The sequence below is a fragment of the Oncorhynchus masou genome, chromosome 5 (assembly GCF_036934945.1).
Source record: "Oncorhynchus masou masou isolate Uvic2021 chromosome 5, UVic_Omas_1.1, whole genome shotgun sequence".
NCBI classification, from domain to species: domain Eukaryota; kingdom Metazoa; phylum Chordata; class Actinopteri; order Salmoniformes; family Salmonidae; genus Oncorhynchus; species Oncorhynchus masou.
Window position 1 is genome coordinate 63154424 of NC_088216.1, and position 23344 is coordinate 63177767.

Below are 23344 nucleotides of genomic sequence, written 5' to 3' on the forward strand. Positions count from 1 at the left end.
TTAGCGTTACCCACCTAGCTAATAACAAATTGGAATTCGTAACTTATCATACTAATTATATTCCGTAACATATCATACTAATTGGAGTGTCCCGGATTTACATTTACTGTGTTATGTCTACCCCTGAGTCCAGATTGTTTGAAGATATTATGGATAATTTCAATGGAATGGATTGGGACAATAACAGAGATGTTAGCTTTTTCCCCCAAAATGTCCTGGTGTTGTAACATGTTGCAAGTTAAAACTGTATTATTTTCTTCAGATATTCATGTTTTTTTCTCACCTTTATTTAACCAGGTAGGTCAGTTGAGAACAAGTTCTCATTTACAACTGCGACCTGGCCAAGATAAAGCAAAGCAGTGTGACAAAAACAACAACTCAGAGTTACACATCGGATAAACAAACGTAAGTCAATAACACAATAGAAAAATCTGTATACAGTGTGTGCAAATGAAAGGTAAGGCAATTAATAGGCCAATAGTGGCAAAGTAATTACACTTCAGCAATTTACACTGGAGTGATATATGTGCAGATGAGAATGTGCAAGTAGAAATACAGGTGTGCAAAAGAGCAGAAAAACAAAAACAAATATGGGGATGAGGTAGGTAGTTGGTTGGATGGGCTACATACAGATGGGCTGTGTACAGCTGCAGCAATCGGGTAAGCTGCTCTGACAGCTGACACTTAAAGTTAGTGAGGGAGATATAAGTCTCCAACTTCCGTGATTTTTGCAATTCGTTCCAGTCATTGGCAGCAGAGAACTGGAAGGAAAGGTGACCAAAGTAGGTGTTGGCTTTGGAGATGACCAGTGAAATATACCTGCTGGAGCACGTGCTACAGATGGGTGCTGCTATGGTGACCAGTGAGCTGAGATAAGGCGGAGCTATACCTAGCAAAGACTTATAGATGACCTAGAGCCAGTGGGTTTGGCGACGAATACATAGCGTGGACCAGCCAACATGAGCATACAGGTCGCAGTGGTGGGTAGCATATGGGGCTTTGGTGACATAACGGACGGCACTGTGATAGAATGCATCCAATTTGCTGAGTAGAGCATTGGAGGCTAATTTGTAAATGACATCGCTGAAGTCAAGGATCGGTAGAATAGTCAGTTTTATGAGGATAAATTTGGCAGCATGAGTGAAGGATGCTTTGTTGCGAAATAGGAAGCCGATTCTAGAATTAACTTTGGATTGGAGATGCTTAATGTGAGTCTGGAAGGATAGTTTACAGTCTCGCCAGACACCTAGGTATTTATAGTTGTCCACATATTCTAAGTCAGAACCGTCCAGAATAGTGATGCTGGTCGGGCGGGCGGGTGCGGGCGGCGATTAGTTGAAGAGCATGCATTTCATTTTACTAGCATTTAAGAGCAGTTGGAGGCCTCAGAAGGAGTGTTGTATGGCTTTGAAGCTTGTATGGAGGTTTGTTAACACAGTGTCCAAAGAAGGACCAGATGTATACAGAATGGTGTCGTCTGCATAGAGGTGGATTAAAGAATCACCCCCAGCAAGAGCGACATCATTAATATATACAGAGAAAAGAGTCGGCCTGAGAATTGAACCCTGTGGCACCCCCATAGAGACTGCCAGAGGTCCGGACAACAGGCCCTCCGATTTGACACACTGAACTCTATCTGAGAAAAGTATTTAGTGAATCAGGCGAGGCAGTCATTAGAGAAACCAAGGCTGTTGAGTCTGCCGATAAGAATACAGTGATTGACAGAGTCGAAAGCCTTGTGAATTGATGTGAGGTCCCCTTAGGCTACAATACAATTATGCCTATATTGTATGCTTATATTTGGCAGCAGGTAGATCAACAAGTAATTTCAGACATACAACATCACACTTCACACACATCTTAATGACATATCAGAACAGAGCAGTTTTAAATTCAGGGGCAATGTGTTATTGGTATCCACTGCTGCCTAATCCTACTCAAAGAAGAACCTAAAGTTGCAATAGAGCAGAGAGAGAGAAGGGGGAGATATGCCACTTATGTGAGTTATGGAGGAAGACTGTGGGTGGTCAAGCTGCACAGGTCAGTGTGCAGGGCACAGCTGATGCTGCCTGTGGTCAGATGGGTCAAAGTTACTGCTGCTCTCCATCTAATCTAATGACCAAAGGCCCAGAGGGTCAATACCAGCCATGGTCTAATTACCACTGCAATGGGTGAAATGGTTACACACACAGGGACCATGGATTGTTCTGCAATAGTTAGGCCTACACATAATTTGAAGACTTTCTCCTGACATAATTAGCATTTTTGCAGAGGTATTTTAATTTGAAATAGCCTACCAAATGAAATATGAATTTAATAAGATTATTATAACTTACTGTTTTAGTCATTGTGTTTCCATCTGTCTCAGTGAGAGCTTGGAGAAAATAAATGTGTATATGTGGGATTATCCCTCGTCTTGATACGGTGCTCTTATAGGCCGAATAGTTACGTACTGTTAGTGCTGACTTCTGTTGACAAGGAAGTGACACAATGGCACAGAGTATTCCATAGGCATAGGCCATGACTCTGCAAACATGCTGAAGTCCTCACATTGACATCAACATTAGAGGACTATGTGATGTATTTAGTAAACAGTGTAGCCTGTGTAACCTGTGTAAATGACAGGTTTATAAGCTAGGAGCGAAGGCTCATGAGATGAATGTGGGAAAGTATGTGAGGGGTACAAGATGTGTTTCCCTAATAAAGGCAAAGCTGTAACACAGGACGGGACTCTGAACGGGACTCAAACTCGGGTCCAGCAACTGTCAAACTAACACCTTAACCGTTAAGCCAAGAGGTCCACACCTCTTGACAAGGTCGCTAGGTGTTGGTTCTTCAGGATCGGTGTCCCGTCCTCGGGACGGTTGAGCTAACATAGGCTAATGCGATTAGCATGAGGTTGTAAGTGACAAGACAATTTCCCAGGACATAGACATATCTGATATTGTCAGAAACCTTAAATTCTTGTCAATCTAGCTGCACAGTCCAATTTACAATAGCTATTACAGTGAAAGAATACCATGCTATTGTTTGAGGAGAGTGCACAGTTTTGAACTTGAAAAGTTATTAATAAACCAATTAGGCACATTTGGGTAGTCTTGAAACAATATTTTGAACCGAAATGCAATGTTTCATTGGATCAGTCTAAAACTTTGCGCGTGCACTGCTGCCATCTAGTGGCCAAAATCGAAATTGCATGGGTTGGAATCCAAGAACACAGGATGAGATGTTACTATCCTTTGTGCAAGCACTTCCAAGAGTTAATGAACAGTGAGCGTGGTGAAATTTGGGGAGCACATCGTCAGTAGTGTACCTTTGGTTCCTAGGGTGTTTCGGCCTTTCACACTATACACCCTCCCCAAAGGCGGCCAGCGACAGGGTGATCAATCCTACGCTTGCGTCCCATTCTCAATTAGTCATAGGAGTTGCCTTGTTGTTGATAGCCAACATCCCAAGAAGAATACATTATGGCCTTTCTCTTGCATTTCAAAGATGACGGTAAACATTTTTTTTAACAGTTGTTTTTTTCTTTGTACTATCTTTTACCAGATCTAATGTGTTATATTCTCCTACATTCCTTTGACATTTCCACAAACTTTAAAGTGTTTCCTTTCAAATGGTATCAAGAATATGCATATACTTGTTTCAGGTCCTGAGCAACAGGCAGTATAGATTTGGGTATGTCATTTTAGGAGAACATTTTTGGGGAAAAGGGACGGATCATTACCCCCTTCCTTCTGCAAAGTGTGTCCCCACTCTTCTCTATAACAAGTCCCTCACGTGTACACTCCTCTCTGAAGGAGGGGGGTAATGTAGCGACCTTATCACAACACCTAGCAATCTTGTCAAGAGGTTTGGACCTCCTGACGTAACGGTTAAGGTGTTAGCTTGACAGTCACTGGACCCATCCCACTTCTGACACCAGTGTAGCGAATTTAAGGGGTAGCCCCGACCGGGACACGACCCAGATCCAGCGACTGTCCATCACCTTTCGCCAAGAGGTCCGAACCGCTTGACGAGGTCGCTAGGTGTTGGGTTAAGGTCGCTACAGTATTTAGGGAAAAAATCTGTTCAAGTCATTGATGGAGTTCTGAATTATACTTCAGTGGAATCTGTTGTAGTTTGCTGACATCATCTGGTTGAAATGAGAACTGCATTAGGGACCACGCTGTTCCTAGTGTAGGAATTCAAATTATTGATAGAAAGACTCCGAACCTGGAAATCATTGTCGAACGGAGGTAACTGAACTCTTCGCTGTACTTCCTGCTCCAATGGGAACCCGCTGTTTGTGACAGTCGGGTTCTCATTTTACGTACACGAAAGCGTTTTGCAACTTTAACACACTCCCCTACTGTCAGTTTGCGCGTCATTTGCCCTGTGCTCAGCTGACACAACGCGGTTTATTATGCTTTTGGGAGCAAGAGTAGGCTTGTGTGTATTTCACCAAAGACTCGCTTCAGGATCCAAGTATTTACCGTTGATTGTTTATCATCATCGCAACATGTCTTCGACCGGATCAACACAATTGAAACGCCCGATTTCACTACTGGGATCGATGGCGTTTGGGGAGCGTGCTGACGCGGAGACAAGCACAAACATGGTGAAAGCCTACTTGGAGCGCGGCCACAATGATTTGGACACTGCCTTCATGTACACAGACGGACAGGCAGAAACTATCATTGGGGGAATGAATCTACCCAAAACGGGTAACGAACACAGCTTTAATAGCCTACTGTCTAGAATACTAACATTGTAAACAAAATTAACATTATAATCTGAGTATGCTATGTTGTAGCACTGCTGCAAGTGTTTTTATTTCACCAGATTCCATGTATACTAGTAGTAACAGTAACTGTAGTTACATCGGTGAGGGCATTAACAGTTCAATCATACTGGTGCATAAAGTGTGCCCAGATAACAAACTGCAATGTTGCAAACCACTGCTACATTACCAGTATGACTTCTTACACATGTTCTATGACCCGATTGGATCTTATCAGCCATGTTTGTGTTTATTGCCTGTATCTACAGTGAGCATTGCCACCAAAGCCAACCCCTGGGAAGGAAAGACCCTGAAACCAGAGAGTGTGCGTTCTCAGCTGGACACTTCTCTGAAGAGACTGCGTACACCGTGTGTGGACCTCTTCTACCTCCATGCTCCAGACCATCAGAACCCCATCCAGGACACACTGCGGGCCTGCCATGAGCTCTACAAAGAGGTACTGATCCGGAGGGCAACTCTCCTCACACCCACCCCGTAATACAGGCAGCTGAAGCATATTTCACAGCACCTGGCTCTTTTGTAGACATGTCATTTATTGCTATGTTGGGTTTCAGGGGAAATTTAAGGAGCTTGGCTTATCAAACTATGCTGCATGGGAAGTGGCTGAAATCTTTACCATCTGCCGACACAACAACTGGATTCTTCCCACTGTTTATCAGGTAACACACACGGGAAGTCTGCATCTGTCACATACCACACTGCCTTCATTCAAAATACATAATATTATTAAATAGTAACTAACTTCTAAATGCTGTTTATCCTTTTCCTTTTTGACACCACACTCCAAAAAGCAAGTTTTGTCTAATCATGATTATTGTCCAGTCGTGTGCTCCAGTGCTACAAGAAAAGAGCTAGTTCAGCTGCAGCTAGCCCAGAACAGAGTGGCACGTCTTGCTCGTCATTGTAATCAGAGGGATGATATATACTATGCATACCAGTCTCTTGGCTAAGAGTCTAGGAGACTGACTGCATGACTTCTTTTCATAAGAAATGTTGTGTTGAAAATCCCAAATTGTTTGCAAAGTCAACTTACACACAGCTCTGACACACACACTTACACCACCAGACACACCACCAGGAGTCTTTTCACAGTCCCCAAATCCAGAACAAATTCAAAAAAGCATGGTATTGTAGAGCCATTATTGCATGGAACTTCGTTCCATCTCATATTGCTCAAATAAACAGCAAACCTGGTTTCAAAAAACAGATAAAGCAACACCTCTCCCCTATTTGATCTAGATAGTTTGTATGTAGTGATATGGAGGCTATGTGTGTCTTAAAAAAAGTAGTTATATCCTTGAGCTGTTCTTGTCTATTAATGTTCTGAATTATGTCATGTTTCATGTGAACACCAGGAAGAGTAGCTGCTGATTTTGCAACAGCTAATGTGGATCCTAATAAAATACCAAATATCTGTGCCTTTCTGTAGGGAATGTACAATGCCACCACACGACAGGTGGAGACAGAACTGCTACCATGTCTGAGATACTACAGCATCAGATTCTATGCATACAACCCTCTAGCAGGTACTGTGCATCTAAACTCAGCAAAAAAAAAGAAACGTCCCCTTTTCAGGACTCTGTCTTTCAAAGATAAGTCGTAAGAATCCAAATAACTAAACATGTCTTCATTGTAAAGGGTTTAAACACACTGCTTGTTCTATGCACCATAAACAATTAATGAACATGCACCTGTGGAACTGTCGTTAAGACACTAACAGCTTACAGACTGTAGGCAATTAAGGTCACACTTATGAAAACTTAGAACACTGGAGAGGCCTTTCTACTGACTCTGAAAAAAAAAGATGCCCAGGGTCCCTGCTCGTCTGCTTGAATGTGCCTTAGGCATGCTGCAAGGAGGCATGAGGACTGCAGATGTGGCCAGGGTAATAAATTGCAATGTCCATACTGTGAGATGCCTTAGGCATGCTGCAAGGAGGCATGAGGACTGCAGATGTGGCCATGGCAATAAATTGCAATGTCCATACTGTGAGATGCCTTAGGCATGCTGCAAGGAGGCATGAGGACTGCAGATGTGGCCAGGGTAATAAATTGCAATGTCCATACTGTGAGATGCCTTAGGCATGCTGCAAGGAGGCATGAGGACTGCAGATGTGGCCAGGGTAATAAATTGCAATGTCCATACTGTGAGATGCCTTAGGCATGCTGCAAGGAGGCATGAGGACTGCAGATGTGGCCATGGCAATAAATTGCAATGTCCATACTGTGAGATGCCTTAGGCATGCTGCAAGGAGGCATGAGGACTGCAGATGTGGCCATGGCAATAAATTGCAATGTCCATACTGTGAGATGCCTTAGGCATGCTGCAAGGAGGCATGAGGACTGCAGATGTGGCCATGGCAATAAATTGCAATGTCCATACTGTGAGATGCCTTAGGCATGCTGCAAGGAGGCATGAGGACTGCAGATGTGGCCATGGCAATAAATTGCAATGTCCATACTGTGAGATGCCTTAGGCATGCTGCAAGGAGGCATGAGGACTGCAGATGTGGCCATGGCAATAAATTGCAATGTCCATACTGTGAGATGCCTAAGACAGGGCTACAGGGAGACAGGACGGACCGTTGATCGTCGTGGCAGTGGCAGACCACGTGTAACAACACCTGCACAGGATCGGTACAGCCGAACATCACATCTGCGGGACAGGTACAGGATGGCAACATCTGCCCGAGTTACACCAGGAACGCACAATCCCTCCATCAGTGCTCAGACTGTCTGCGAGAGGCTGAACAGAGGGCATGTAGACCTGTTGTAAGGCAGGTCCTCACCGGCAACACTGTCACCTATGGGCCCAAACCCACCATTGCTGGACCAGAGACTGGCAAAAAGTGCTCTTCATTGACGAGTCACGGTTTTGTCTCACCCGGGGTGATGGTCGGATTTGTGTTTATCATCGAAGGAATGAGCGTTACACCGAGGCCTGTATTCTGGAGCGGGATCGAATTGGCGGTGGAGGATCCATCATGGTTTGGTGCGGTGTGTCACACTGAGCTTATTGTCATTGCATGCAATCTCAACGCTGTGGGTAACAGGGAAGACATCATCCCCCTCATGTGGTACCCTTCCTGCAGGCTCATCCTGACATGACCCTCCAGCATGACAATGCCACCCTACAGCTCGTTCTATGTTCTCGTTCTAATGCCACCCTACAGCTCGTTCTCGTCCCCCCCCCAGAAATGTCCGGGAACTTGCAGGTGCCTTGGTGGAAGAGTGGGGTAACATCTCACAGCAAGAACTGGCAAATCTGGTGCAGTCCATGAGATGCACAGCAGTCCTTAATGTAGCCGGTGGCAAGATTTTGAGGATCATAAAAAATCTCAATGTCTAGTGTGAGAACATGGTTTAACATTCACTCTGTTCTTCTGTGCAACCAGGGGGCCTTCTCACAGGGAAGTACCATTATCAGGACAAAGAAGGTTCTCAGCCTTCAGGACGTTTCTTTGGTAACAACTGGGCTGGTGCTTACAGAGACAGGTGAGATAACAGAATAAAATGGTATTAAAACTAGTATGGTCACAGTAGTTACATTAAAAACATGATGTCCAGATTAGCTTTACACTAGATACAATTAAACATTACATTTGGATGATTTGTGTTGTCAGGTACTGGAAGGAGAGCCACTTCCAGGCGATAGACCTTGTTCAGAAGGCCATGGAGACATCGTATGGCTCAAACAAACCCTCCATGACATCTGCTGCTCTACGCTGGATGTACCACCACTCCCACCTCAAGGTAACCGACCACATTCAATAATGAACAGGGACAACTCACTATCAGCTAGGTCACTTTGGCTGCAATTACACAGGCAGCCTAATTCAGACCTTTTTCCAGTAATTGACTAATTCCACTAATCAGATCAGCTCTTTTGCCAGAATTGGGAAAAAGATCAGAATTGGGCTGCCTGTAATAAGTCAATGATTAACATTTTTTTTTTTCTTTACAATGTGAAAAGGAACATTTCACTCAATGTCAGCAGTACTATTTAAACAATCTTCATAAGTTGAATAAAAAAAAGTGTGGTGTATGTAGTGTTAATTGTTAACTGCTGTGCATCTTGTACCTGGGCTTTGTCTCCACTGTTCCAGGGTGATTTGGGAGATGGTGTAATCATTGGGATGTCTAGTATGGAGCAGCTAGATCAAAACCTTTCTGCCTCTGAGGAGGGGCCTCTGGATGATCGTGTGGTGGAGGCATTCAAACATGCCTGGGACTTGGTGGCCCACGAGTGTCCCAATTACTTCCGCTAGATGGCTCAACAACCCTGGCTAGCCCACATCTGATCGACTATATCCACTGACTGTTGCCTTTTTACCAAATGTGCCGTATACAGTTAGCTAATTAACATGTAGTGAGATGTAGGTTTTTATAAACAAGTCAGTTTGGTTATCAAATTGATGCTTTAGCGAAATTACAAAAAAAGTGCTGATTATGATTTTGGTCCTATATCACTTAATGTAAATTCAATGAATTGAGGGTAGTTGTGTTCAGGAAACTTTTTCTGGTGGCTGTCTTGACTTTAATAAACTGTGGAGCAATTGGGACAGTATTTTTTTCCTTAATATCTGCCATGGCGTTGCAATTTTACAGCCTAGCTTAAAGATACTTCGCATTAACAATTCCAACTTTCTTTTGTGGGATGTTTTATAGGACACAACCCAGCATACTGGAAGTTTTGACTGTTGTATTTGAGTTGACCAAAAAAAATGTATAAAGCACAAATGTATATATACAATTCCATGGGTAAAATTGCAATTAGGAAACACTTTAAAGTAGTTTGTTTTGACGTCACCTAAAAAAAGGCACAGTATTAAAAACAAGTCTGAAAAGTCCATTGCTCTATCCAGATTCATTCCCTTCTTCCTCATCGTTATCCTGCATGGCCTCTTCCTCAGCTAGCTTCTCAAAGTCGCTCGTTTCAGAGTTCCACATGCACTGGATCTGCACTCTGAATTCAGCCATCTCAATCCCAAAGAGTTTCTATGTTATGGAAAATAAGGTAATTTGATTAGATAAGACATTATGGGACCATCTAGCAACTGGATTTGCAAAATGTCTCAGGTCTATCAGGTGTAGACTGGGGGATGCTTTAGAACTCACCAGAATACGGGCCTGTTCAGGGGTTAGTGTGTCTCCCTCTTTGCACACTTCATGGTCTTTCAGTAGCGTCACCACTCCTACGACAAATCAATGGGGTATAAGCCAACAATTGCAACATGTATTCCTTCTCCTTTGAAATGAATCAAAAGAAAACCTTGGGTTAGATCAGAAGTTTGTATCAGAAGCATAAAAACTTCATTTGAAACAAACAAAACAGGTCACTAGATGGAGGTTAGGGACATCCTTTCATTACAGACTTAGGAAAGCGTTCTCACCTTTCTTGAGTGCCGTGGGGAGTCCCAACTGTCTCAGCTGTGGCTCCATGGAGTGAGGGAACTGTTCCAGGGGTCCTTCATCAAGTGTTAAGGCCATCCCTGCCTTGTTTCCTGCTCGTGCAAAATCCATCTCTTTGAACTGGCTGAAATACCTGAAGAACATTTATCAAGAGAAAAACTTATGAAACTACCGGAGGACAAGGAATCAGCCTCAGCAATGGATCGTTGCAAAAAAGACTCAAGCTAATGACTACATATTTAATGGAAATGCAAAATATTGATCTACTTACTCTTGTACCTCTTCTTTGGTTTTATTTGTGAATAACACACCCACTTCTCCTCTCAGAAACCTGCTGACCTACAAAATGAGCAGGCCGACATTAATTGAACCCCTTGCAGTATCATTGTGCAATTTGACCCTCACTTTATCACAGATTTGACATACCTTGTGCAAATTGTCTTTGTACTCGCTTGTTGATCCTTTACCTATAGCGATCATCATCACTTTGTTTTTTCCAAAAAAGAATCTGAAAGTGAAGAAAAACCTTAGTCAAACTGGCTAGTCAGCTACATGTATTTATACACATAATACGTAGGTGTCTGACCATTTGATTTGTCTTAATAATGAGAACCAGGCTGCATAGACTAGTGTGTTGAGTGTTCTTACCGACTGTGTTTCCAGGCTGTCCTGATGTCTTTCAATTTGTTGTTCCTCATGTTTGCCACAGAGAAGATGAACAGGTGCTTGTACATATCCACACATTTCCGCAACTATAAGGCCACGGACATACAGATACAGACTATTAGTCAAAGAGTTTTAGCTGGATATCATTGTCAGACAGAAAACAACAAGCTAACTAATTAATTGAATGGTCAGAAATAGTTACCTCTTCTATTAAGTTCTGTTTTGTTTCCAGACCCTTCTTGGCTGTTTTTGTTAATGAAACTGAGAAGTGAAAATGGCACACAATAAGGGTTAATACCTACAGGACAACAAAAAAAATTCAGCAATAGCCATATTTGCAAACATAACCTGCTTGCTATTAGCTTATGGTGCTAGATGGTTAGAGTATGTAGTTAGCTAGCTAGCGGGCTCCTCTTTCACCTCTTGATGCAATACATCCCCTGCAAATGCTATAGTAGTGAACTGCTACCTCAAGTAATGCATTAATCCAAACTATACTTAATATACTCTTCATCTACTGGATGAATTTGACATAAAAACCTACTTTTCTTGTCCCTCTTTGACTTTGGCATGGTTATCGCGTTGTAGAACAAGACCGAGGGAGGAAAAGGACTCCACGTGTTTCTGTCTACTGAATATAGCTGTCCAACATATGCCTGACTATAATTCACTATTCACTTGCATTTTATGAGATCATTTTCTGTCGCATCATTGAATTTAAATGAGATATTGAGTTTGATAATAGGAATACATTATTTAATCATCTGTATTAAACGTGTAGAAAAATGTGCTTTACAGACATGTCTCATTTCCCCCAGCAGATGGAACCCTGCAAACATAAGAGTGCACAAATAAGTGTATTAACAAGGCAATCATAATAAAGCCATTAGAACAGTATTGTGTGACAGAAATAATGATTTCCTTCTTTATTCTATGGAGTTTTATGTTGAGTGTCAATCATGTAGCTACATCTTTGCATAATTAACGTGCTGCAATAACAGCAAAATTGACAGCAGTGTCCCTTGAGTGAGATGTCTGTGGCATGTGCATCTCTGAAAAGTGATTCAATGTAGGATAGTTAATCAATGTGTACTGCTTTAACAAAAAAAATGGATACAGTGATAGAACCATCTATGTGGGTGTTGCCTGCCCGGTTTGTGTAATAATTCTCTATGCCAGATGAGTTTATGTGTTACGTTATCTGTGAACCTAAAGTGAGAAATGCAGTAGCAAGAGGTGAAATCCCACATAGACAAATTACAGCCATGCAACAGCACAGTCCCCTCCAAGCTTATCACCAACCTCACAACTCTGGAACTGAAAACCTCCCTCTGCAATTGCATATTGGACATCGTGACGGGCCGCCCCCAGTTGGTGAGGGTAGGCAACAACACATCCGCCATGCTGACCTCAACACAGGGGCCCCTCAGGGGAGCGTGCTCAGTCCCCTCCTGTTCTCCCTGTTCACCCATGACTGTTCACTGCTCACGACTCCAACACAATCATTAAGTTTGCTGATGACATGATGGTGATAGGCCTGATCACCGGCAACGATGACACAGTCTATAGGGAAGGGGTCAGTGACCTGGTAGTGTGGTGCCAGGACAACAACCTCACCCTTAACGTCAGCAAGACAAAGAAGCTGATCGTGGACTACAGAGAGCCAAGCAAACCCCCATCCACATCGATGGGCTGTGTACTCATCACATACGCTGCTGCTACTGTTTATTATCTACTGTATCCTGTTGTCATTTTACCCCTTACTGTATGCACATATCTACCTCAATTATCTCGTACCCCTGCGCATCGACTCGGTACTGGTACCCTGTGTATATACTCAAGTTGTTGTTACTCATCTGCGTTGTTGGGAAGCATATCACTGTTAGTCTACACTTGTTGGCTACGAAGCATGTGGCAAATGGCAAATAAAAATAGATTTGATCATGTATCAGCATTTGTGGTACAAATCACATTCAAGTTATGGGACCGATATTATAATTTTTTGCGCATCATGTCAAAATCATCTGAAAGTATCTAAATTGATTGTGAAGATCAAAAAAGTCACTTATAGATGTTTTGAGCATGATGTGCGAAAAATGTTGTTCTCAGTCCCATGATTAGAATGGGATATGTGCCACAAATACTAAAGCATTAGCATGTGAAAACAGTGCCAGCGTGGATTGCTGTCATACCTTGTGCATAGACTGCTTAAAGGGTAAGGAAATCAAATTGGTAATTTTGTAATTTGAGTGAAATATCCCTTAATTTTTTTTACTTTTATGTCTTATAATAACGTTTTGGTGTTTGAGTAGGCTACCAGTCCAGACAAAAGATTAAATGTTTTTAGAAGATCCAGATGTCAGCTTTCTGTTTTACTCAGATTATTCAATATTCAGTTGTAATCATCATTATACTGTGAAAAGATGAATAAAGGTTGCTGTCTTTGTCTTTGGCAGACTTTGACTCTTTGTAGATGGGAATCATGTTCAAGGGAAGCTTTAAAATATCACAATGTATTGCCTCTCTGTCATGTATTGTTCTTTCACACAAGGGGAAATAGTATATGATGGGTGTAGTAAGTTATAGATTCCTTCTATATAAAAATACATGTAAAATCAAAATCAAATAAAATTGTATTTGTCACGCTTCGTAAAACAACAGGGGTAGACTAACAGTGGAATGCTTACTTACGGGTCCTTTTCCAACAATGCAGAGATAAAGATAAAGATATAAAATATAAAATATAAATAGTGACACTAGGAAGAAATCCACAGTGAATAACAATAACGAGTAAGAATAAAATGGTTATAAACAGGGAGTACTACAGTAGTACCGAGTCGATATGCAGGGGTACGAGGTAATTAAGGTAGCTATGTGCATATAGCTAGGGGTAAAGTGACTAGGCAACAGTTTCATTTGTATTTTTTTTATTTTAACCTTTATTTAACTAGTCAATTCAGTTAAGAACAAATAATTATTTTCAATGATGGCCTAGGAACAGTGGGTTAACTGCCTTGTTCAGGGGCAGAATGACAGATTTTTAACTTGTCAGCTTGGGGATTCAATCTTGCAACCTTTCGGTTACTAGTCCCACACTCTAACCGCCCAACGTTCTAACTGTCTAACACTCTAACCACTAGTCTACCTGCCGCCCATAACTATATACAGTATAGATGATAAACAGCTATAGCAGCAGCATGTGGAGCAGTGGCAGCACATGTGGTGAGTGTTAAAGTGTGTGTGTAAGTGTGTGTGAGTGTGTGTGAGTGTGTGTGTCTGCATATCCAAGACCTGGCATTTGGGGTGTAGTGATATACCCAATGGGGCTTGACGGTTCTCTTCTCATCACTCATCTTGAATAAACGTATACCAAAAACTTGGAAATCAATCAATCTGCCATGATTAACACAAACGATAAATTAAATTATTTATTAATTGAAAGGAAGTAGCATGGGCAACTGAGAAAAACAAATTGGTACAATTTAAGGCCAAGTGGGGGTATGATATTTGGGTTATGATATTTATGCATCTGTAACTTTCTCACTCATCATTATTCACGATTCATTCAGCACAATCCATAATCATGGTAGCATCCACATTAATTAGAAACATTAATTTCTTATTGACAATAAAAATTACTCCAAAATACGATACATTATTTACCATTAATTTCTTTTGGCCACCAAATCATCTGAAACACAACCAGTGAATTTGTCCCAATAATTTTGGTCCACTAAAATGGGGGGCTATGTATAAAAATGTTGTAAACTTTAAACGGTTCACCCAATATGGATGGAAATAGCCTCAAATTAAAGCTGACAGTCTGCACTTTAACCTCATAATCATTGTACCACTTCAAATCCAAAGTGCTGGAGTACAGAGCCAAAACAACAACAAAAATGGTCACTGTCCCAATACTTTTGGAGCTCATTGTCTTTAGCAGCCTTGCATAGCAGTCTTATGGCTTGAGTGTAGAAGCTGTTCAGAGTCCTGTTGGTTCCAGACTTGGTGCACTGGTATCGCTTGCCATGGGGTTGCAGAGAGAACAGTCTATGGCTTGGGTGGTTGGAGTCTTTGACAATTTTCCTTTCCTCCTTCCTTCCTCTGACCACCTGGTATAGAGGTCCTGGACGGCAAGGAGCTCGACCCCAGTGATGTACTAGGCCATACTCACCACCCTCTGTAAAGCCTTACGGCCAGGTGCAATGCAGTTGCTGTACCAAGCAGTAATACAGCCAGTCAAGTTAATGGTGCAGCAGTATAACTCTTTGAGGATCTGAGGGCCCATGCCAAATCTTTTCAGCCTCCTGAGGGGGAAGAGATGCTGTCGTGCCCTCTTCACAACTATGTGGGTGTAGTGATGTGGACACCGAGGACCTGCTCCACTACAGGCCTATTGATGTGGAATGGGGGGGGGGGGGGGTACAATCAGCTCCTTTGGCTCCTTTGTCTTGCTGGTGTTGAGAGATAGGTTGTTGTCCTGGCACCACACTGCCAGGTCTCTGACATCCTCCCTATAGGCTGCCTCATCGTTGTCAGTGATCAGTCCTACCACTGTCATGTCGTCAGAAATCTTCATGTGTTGGAGTTGTGCATGGCCAGACAGTCATGGGTAAACAGGGAGTACAGGAGGGGAGTAAGCACACACCCATGAGGTGCCCCCATGTTGATGGTCAGCGTGGAGGATGTTTTGTTGCCCACACTCTCCACCTGGCGGTGGCACGTCAGGGCATCCAAGATCCAGTTGCAGAGGGAGGTGTTCACAGGGTCCTGAGTTTGGTGATGAGCGTGGAGGGGACTATGGTGTTAAATGCTGAGCTACAGTCAATCAACAGAATTCTTACATAGGTATTCTTATTGTCCAGGTGGGTGAGGGCAGTGTGGAGTGCACTAGAGATCTGTGGATCTGTTGCGGTGGTATGTGAATTGGAGTGGATCTAGGGTTTCTGGGATGATTGTGTTGATCTGAGCCATGACCAGCCTTTCAAAGCATTTCATTGCTATTGATGTGAGTGCTATGAGGCGATAGTCATTTAGGCAGGTTACCTTGGCATTCTTGGGCATGGGGACTATGGTGGTCTGCTTGAAAAAAGTTGATATTACAGACCAGGTCAGGGATAGGTTGAAAATGTCAGTGAAGACACTTGCCAGCTGGCCAGGGCATGCTCTGAGTACACTTCCTGGTACTCTGTCTGCAAATATTAGAGTCCTGGTATACGGTCTGCAAATATTAACCTGTTTAATTAAAGGTCTTACTCACATTGTCTATGGAAAGCAGATCACACAGTCATCCGGAACAGCTAGTGCTCTCAAATACACCAAACTTTATGGATTTGATCATTTGATGGCCATCTATCACGCTGTCATCTTTTTTTAAGGTGATATTGTTTTGCTTCATTTTAAGGTTGAACAATTTGTGTTTTGTGCAGAGGTTGACTGGGAGCTCTGAAGCCCAAAATGCGGAAATATGAGGGAAAATACAGTTCCCCAAAATGTAATGAAGGACAAATTATCCCTAGAATTAGACTAGGATACCTTGAACAAAAACGGTAGCCTAGTCTAATTCTATGGATAATTTGTCCATCATTACATTTTAGGGAACTGTATTTTCCCTAATTTTCTGCACTTCGGGCTTTATGATTTATTTTTGTACTGTAAGCGCGTGAGTTTGTTTTTGCTCGTGAGGGGGCGTGGCAGAGAATGGGAGGGGCGATACGTTGCCCAGTTGAGCAGCTTGAAACATGATCCAGCGGCGCCTCGACGAGGCAGGGCTATAGACTAGAAGCATAGTGGTAGCAGAGTTCGGAGAGATACGTGAATAGGAGCGAAGAGAAAGAGAGAGAGTAGTGTAGAGAGAATGGGAAAGGGAGTAACTGGGAGCATTCAGCATCTGACAAATCAAAGGCACGGTGTCTCATATTCCTGCGTATAGCAGAGGAGGATGGAGCGTTGCCGGTTGAGCGGATAAGATGATCTGTTTGTGGATACCATTGTGTTTTTCTTCGCACCAATAGGAACATGTGTTTTCTGGAGGTTTGAGGAAAGCGATGGTTGCATCACCTTCAACTGCGCTGTCAATCTCATTTCAAAGAGCCACATCATAAGAAACTCCGTGGGGAACTGGCCTTTTGGAGGATATGCAGAAATAGGATCGGCTTGGTTGTTAAATTATTTTTAGCAAACCGAGCATTAAAACCAGTGGTTATCAGTTTTATGTATACCAGTATGATGAACTCTTTTTTTGATACTTCGCCTGCTGCTATGATCGATACAGTTCCTGTCAGCCGTATGTCCACTTCTGGGTCGGGCGCGGTAACCAGTGCTCTGCGAAATGATTTGGGGTCCAATATCCATGTACTGAAGACTCTGAACCTGCGGTTTCGCTGTTTTCTTGCTAAGGTTCATGAACTAGAGCGGAGAAACAAATTATTAGAGAACCAACTGCAGCAAGCCTTGGAGCAACAACGATACCAAGTATACACACGTGAAGTAGCTGTCCAAACCGACTCTACTGAATCCCGACTACCTGGTACCATTTGGAGTTTCACGCACGTGAGGAGACACGGCGAGCGCTATGAGACTCTCCAGGGGCCCGGTGTGTCCTGGAATCACCCGGACGGCGTTGGGGTCCAAATCGATACCATCACACCAGAAATAAGAGCTCTGTATAATGTTTTGGCTAAAGTCAAGCGAGAGAGAGACGAATACAGGAGAAGGTAAGTACCTACAAACTACTGCATTCAGACAGTGACATCAGTGCGCATTTCCCATTGCAGCAGTTTTAGGCCTGACTGGAGCAGCAGCATCAGTCTACACTTTATTGCTGCATTTCATTCTAATTGGATGGTAATAATATATGCTGATTATTTGTCACCAGATAGGAATTAATGAAATGCGTCATTGGTAGCTTAATATAAAGAAACTGCAACTCTGATTCATTGCATATTTTGGTAGCCAAGCAGCAAGGGTATTGTAACGCTTGCCAAAACCATGCGATTGCGCGATAGCCTCTAGACTTCAGTTTAGTTTTAACTCCAGGCAGATTTTTAACTTTTTACATAATTGTTTAATTTTCACTCTACTAGGTCGGCAGGCGTTTTCCCCAACTCGGTACTAAGACACCCGTTTGAAATAATGAACTAATCATCCTCCATGATTGGCGAATCAAGTTTGTTACTGCTGGTCTGGAACAAAACCTTGCACTCTGTACCTCCCTGGGACCAAAGTTAGGTACCGGAGAGCCGTCATTCATCTGTTCCTGCTGGGTGTTTTGTTGTTTGACACTGTGTCAAGTATAGGCTGGTTCCATGCAATCCTTTGGAATAGTAGAGATGAACCATTGTTTGAAACCTTCACTGACCACAGACCAATGAGCAGTTATGTGGCTTCTAGGCCCGAAGGTGTTATCATGGTGGGATGATAGAAATAAGAAAGAATATAGCTAAAAGCCGCCAGAGATTATACAATACAGGTTGTTTGCAGTGTCTCACATTGGTACAGTAATACATGTAGCGAGGATGCTGAAACTAGAGGGTATGTCCGGTGGGAAAAATCCAATTTTATTGGTCGCATACACATATTTAGCAGATGTTATTGCAGATGTAGCGAAATGCTTGTGTTCCTAGCTCCAACAGTGCAGTAGTGTATAACAATTCACGACTACACACACATGTAAAAGAATGGAATTAAGAAATATATAAATATTCGATTGAGCAATGTCGGTGTGGCATTGACTAAAATACAGTAGAATAGAATACAGTATATACATATGAGATGAGTAAAGCAGAACGTAAACATTATTCAAGAGGCCAGTGATTCCAAGTCGATGTATATAAGGCAGCAGCCTCTATGGTGCAGGGTTGTGTAAATTGGTGGAAGCTGGCTAGTGATGGCTATTTAACAGTCTGATGACCTTGAGATAGCAGCTGTTTTTCAGTCTCTCGGTCCCAGCTTTGATGCACCTGTACTGACCTCGCCTTCTGGATGATAGCGGGTGAACAGGCCGTGGCTCTGGTGGTTGATGTCCTTGATCACATATGTCAGAGTCAAGGCCCGCGGGCCACATCCGGCCCGCGAGAAGGTTTTTTACGGCCCCTGGGATGATCTTGATTTATTATTAGAACCGGCCCGCAGACCGCAGCAAGCCGGCAGCCCGCAGATCTTTTACACGCACCAATACTACATTTCCCACAATGCAACGGTGACGCACCGAGCAGTAGGCTGCTTCATTTCAATATTTATTGGCACAGCAGTCGTCAGCATCACAGTAAAATTAACTTTCAGATACCCATCAAAAATGGCAAAACGGAAGGTGGACACTGAGAACCGGGGTTTCAAACAAGGTGGGAGTCGGAGTATATGTTCACGGAGGTAGCTGGAAAACCTGTGTGTCTTCTGTGTGGAGAAAGTGTGGCGGTACTGAAAGAGTATAATCTGAGACGACATTATGAAACGAAACACGCGGACAAAAACAAGAATATGGACATGGAACAAAGGCTACAAAAGGCAGAGGAATTAAAACGAGGCCTCAAATCTCGACAGGCTCTGTTCAAAAAAGCCAAATCACAAGGCCAGGCTGCTGTCAAGGCCAGTTTTATTTTGGCAGAAGAGATCGCTAAATCAGCCCGGCCATTTACGGAGGGGATTTCATCAAAAACTGCATGATTAAAGTTTGTGACGAAGTTTGCCCAGAAAAAAGGCAACTCTTTTTAAATGTGAGTCTGAGCAGAAACACCATTGCCGAGAGAGTAGACCAGTTGTCCATCAATCTAAAAGAGCAGCTTGTGAAAAAGGGAAAAGATTTCATTGCATATTCCTTGGCTGTGGATGAGAGCACCGACATTTCTGACATTGCCCAGTTGTCAATTTTCATCCGCGGAGTGGACTCCAGCCTAAGCGTGACAGAGGAGTTTTTGGCTTTACGTCCTATGCATGGCACAACTACGGGGCATGATTTGTATGAAGAGGTGTCAAGATGTGTAAATGAGATGGAGCTGCCTTGGGAAAAACTCGTGGGTTTGACAACCGACGGAGCACCTGCGATGTGTGGACACAGGAGCGGACTGGTGGCGAAGATACGGGAAAAGATGCAAGAGGAAAACGCGACAGGTGAGCTGACAGCTTATCATTGTATCATACACCAGGAAGCGTTGTGCGGTAAAGCCTTGAAAATGGAGCATGTAATGAGCATCATCACGCGCACAGTTAACTTTATCAGAGCCAAAGGTTTGAATCACCGCCAGTTCAAGGCATTTCTGACGGAGTTAGAAACGGAGCATGGTGATTTGCCTTATCACACAGAGGTGCGATGGCTAAGCCAGGGAAAGGTGCTTCAAAGATGTTTCGAGCTTCGTGAGGAGATTTGTCTGTTCTTGGACAGCAAAGGGAAAGACACAACACAACTCCGAGACGAAATGTTTCTGTGTGAAATGGCTTTTCTGTGTGACATTACGAGTCATCTGAATGCAATGAACTTGCAGCTGCAGGGTCGGGATCATGTCATCTCTGATATGTACAGTACAGTGAAGGCATTTAAAACCAAACTGACTCTGTGGGAGACGAGATGCGGAAAGAAAATTTGAGCCACTTTCCCAGCTGCCAGACCATGAAAGAGAAGCTCTCTACCAGTGCGTTCCCGAGCGCACAGTTGGCTGATAAAATAGGTATGCTTGCCGCTGACTTTCGATGCCGATTTGCTGACTTTGAAGCACAAAAAAGCAGGTTGGAACTGCTCGGTAACCCATTTGCTGTTGACGTGGAAAGCTCACCACCAAACCTCCAAATGGAGTTGATTGACCTCCAATGCAATGATGCACTGAGGGCAAAATATGCGGCAGTGGGTGCTGCGGAGTTCGCCCGTTTCCTCCCCGACACAATGCCCCAGCTGCGCATCCAGGCTGCTCAAACGTTGTCTATGTTTGGCAGCACATACCTGTGTGAACAACTTTTTTCTTTGATGAACCTGAACAAAACATCACACAGAAGTCGACTTACTGCTGAACACCTCCACTCAATTCTGAGGATTTCCTCAGCTCAGAGCCTTACCCCGAACATTGATGAACTTGTGGAAAAGATGGGACACCACCAAGTATCACCCTCAACCTCAAACAAGTGAACATTACTGTGCAATCACATATTTAGAGTTTTTACTCAGTTCAAGTTTAAAAGTTAAAGTTTAATATTTGTTTTCACTGCATGTTACTTCTCCTTAAACAAAGTGTTGTTTTTGATTAATAGATTTTTGCACTTTATTTTATTGTATTTCAATCCAATTATATTTTAAAAATATTTCAGTTGAGTGGATGATAGAAAATTGCTATTATTGTTTTTTTCTTTGAAGTAAATTTAGCCCACTTTTGCTAAAATAGAAAATATAGGCTACTGATGGTGCCTTGAATACCGGTTTCTTTTATTTAATGTTCATGTTATGGGGATTTTTATATAAAGGAAATTTGTCTTTTGTGTCTGTTGAAAATTAAAGATTACTGACAGAGCCATAAGAAAATATTGCTTTATTTATCTGATCATATTGGAATATATTTGTTAGGTTTTCAGTAGGTTCAATTAGGTTCACTAGACTATATGCGTCATTTAAAAATTTTTCAATGAACATTCGAACAGTCCGGCCCTCGGCTTGTAGCAAAATTTTTTATTTGGCCCTCCGTCCATTTGACTTTGACACCCCTGTCCTTGATGATCTTTTTGAACGTCCTGGAGGGCAAGGTAGTTTGGCCAGACCACACCACCCTCTGGAGAGCCCTGCAGTTGCGGGCAGTGCAGTTGCCGTACCAGACGGTGATGTGGAGGTGTTGTTTCTTACCTTCACCACCTGGGGGTGGCCCATCATGAAGTCTTGGACCCAGTTGCACAGGGTGGGGAACAGACCCAGGGCCCCAAGCTTAATGATGAGCTTGGAGGGTGCTTGGAGGGTACTATGGTGTTGAATGCTGAGCTATAGTCAATGTACAGCATTCTTACATACAAGTATTCCTCTTGTCCAGATGGGATAGGGCATACAGCGATTGCATCGTCTGTGGATCTATTGGGGTTGTAAGCAAATTGAAGTGAGTCTAGGGTGTCAGGTAAGGTAGAGGTGATATGATCCTTAACTAGACTTTTAAGCACTTCATGATGACAGAAGTGAGTGCTACTGGACTATTGCTATTTACTTCAGTTACCTTTGCTTTCTTGGGTATTGGAACAATGGTGGACATCTTGAAGTAAGTGGGGACAGCAGACTGGGGTAGGGAGAGATTGAATATGTCCGTAAACACTCCAGCCAGCTGGTCTGCGTATGCTCTGAGGACGTAGCTAGGGATGCCGTCTGGGCCGGCAGCCTTGTGAGGGTTAACACGCTTAAATGTCTTACTCACGTCGGCCATGGAGAAGGAGAGCCCACAGTCCTTGGTAGCGGGCCGCGTCAGTGGTATTGTGTTCTCCTCAAAATGGACAAAGAAGGTGTTTAGCTTGTCCCGAAGCAAGATGCCGGTGTCCACAACATTGCTGGTTTTCCCTTTGTAGTCTGTGATTGTCTGTAGAACCTACCACATAAATAAGAATTCGTTGCCTAGTTAAATAGAAAAAATATTTTAAAAACATATGCTTCGTGTCTGAGCCATTGAATTGTGACTCCACTTTGTCTATGTACTGACATTTTGCCTGTTTGATTGCCTTTCGGAGGGAATAACTACACTGTTTGTATTCGGCCATATTCCCAGTCACCTTGCCATGGTTATATGTGGTGGTTTGCACTTTCAGTTTTGCGTGAATTCTGCCATCTATCTCCTGTTTCTGGTTTGGGTAGGTTTTAATAGTCACAGTGGGTACAACATCTCCTATACACTTCCTGATGAACTCAGTCACCGTATCCGCGTATTCGTAAATGTTATTCTCAGAGGCTACCTGGAACATATCTCAGTCCGCGTGATCAAAACAATCTTGAAGCATGGATTCCGATTGGTCAGACCAGCGTTGAATAGACCTTAGCACGGGTACTTCCTGTTTGAGTTTCTGTCTATAGGAAGGGAGAAGCAAAATGGAGTCGTGGTCAGATTTGCCAAAGGGAAGGTGGGGCAGGGCCTTGTAGGCTTTTTGAAAAGTTGAGTAGCAGTGGTCCAATGTTTTTCCAGAGCGAGTACTACAGTCAATGTGTTGGTAGAACTTTGGTAGCATTTTCTTCAACTTTGCACTGCATTTGAATTTCACACTGTCATTGCAATTTCAAACCTGATTACACTGTCTTAATTAGAGGTCGACCGATTATGATTTTTCAACGCCGATACCGATTATTGGAGCACAAAAAAGCCAATACCGATTAATCGGCCGTTTTTTGAAGTGTGTGTGTATATATATATATCTCTCAATATCAATGAACACTTTTATTTTAACTTAATATAATACATATGGGCTTTTGGATGGGTGTTCTTAAGGTGATTCCACAGGTTGGTGGTATGTTTTGATTTAGCCGTTGCTGACCTCATGTTTA

At 42.9% G+C, this 23344-nt stretch overlaps 3 protein-coding genes across 4 annotated transcripts in view; 2 read left to right on the plus strand and 1 right to left on the minus strand.

Moving 5' to 3' along the window:
* Nucleotides 1-4310: 4310 nt before the first annotated feature.
* akr7a3 (aldo-keto reductase family 7, member A3 (aflatoxin aldehyde reductase)) lies at nucleotides 4311-9342 on the plus strand. The gene is made up of 7 exons (XM_064966398.1): nucleotides 4311-4706; nucleotides 5032-5219; nucleotides 5338-5442; nucleotides 6213-6309; nucleotides 8178-8277; nucleotides 8406-8535; nucleotides 8889-9342. Exons 1-7 carry the CDS (start codon nucleotides 4406-4408, stop codon nucleotides 9048-9050), a joined length of 1083 nt encoding a protein of 360 aa, XP_064822470.1. The 5' UTR covers nucleotides 4311-4405; the 3' UTR covers nucleotides 9051-9342.
* Nucleotides 9343-9464: 122 nt separating this feature from the next.
* On the minus strand, nucleotides 9465-11510 carry LOC135540066 (mRNA turnover protein 4 homolog). The gene is made up of 8 exons (XM_064966399.1): nucleotides 11405-11510; nucleotides 11063-11121; nucleotides 10843-10946; nucleotides 10621-10702; nucleotides 10466-10533; nucleotides 10176-10327; nucleotides 9901-9977; nucleotides 9465-9780 (listed from the first exon to the last, which is right to left on the minus strand). Exons 1-8 carry the CDS (start codon nucleotides 11430-11432, stop codon nucleotides 9640-9642), a joined length of 711 nt encoding a protein of 236 aa, XP_064822471.1. The 5' UTR covers nucleotides 11433-11510; the 3' UTR covers nucleotides 9465-9639.
* Nucleotides 11511-16624: 5114 nt separating this feature from the next.
* Nucleotides 16625-23344, plus strand: part of iffo2b (intermediate filament family orphan 2b) — a 43701-nt gene continuing 36981 nt past the window's right edge. For both annotated transcript variants that reach the window (XM_064966400.1, XM_064966401.1), the window contains exon 1: nucleotides 16625-17576. In XM_064966400.1, coding sequence (XP_064822472.1) covers nucleotides 17074-17576 — 503 coding nt within the window. In that variant the 5' untranslated portion in view covers nucleotides 16625-17073. The remainder of the gene's footprint in view (nucleotides 17577-23344) is intronic.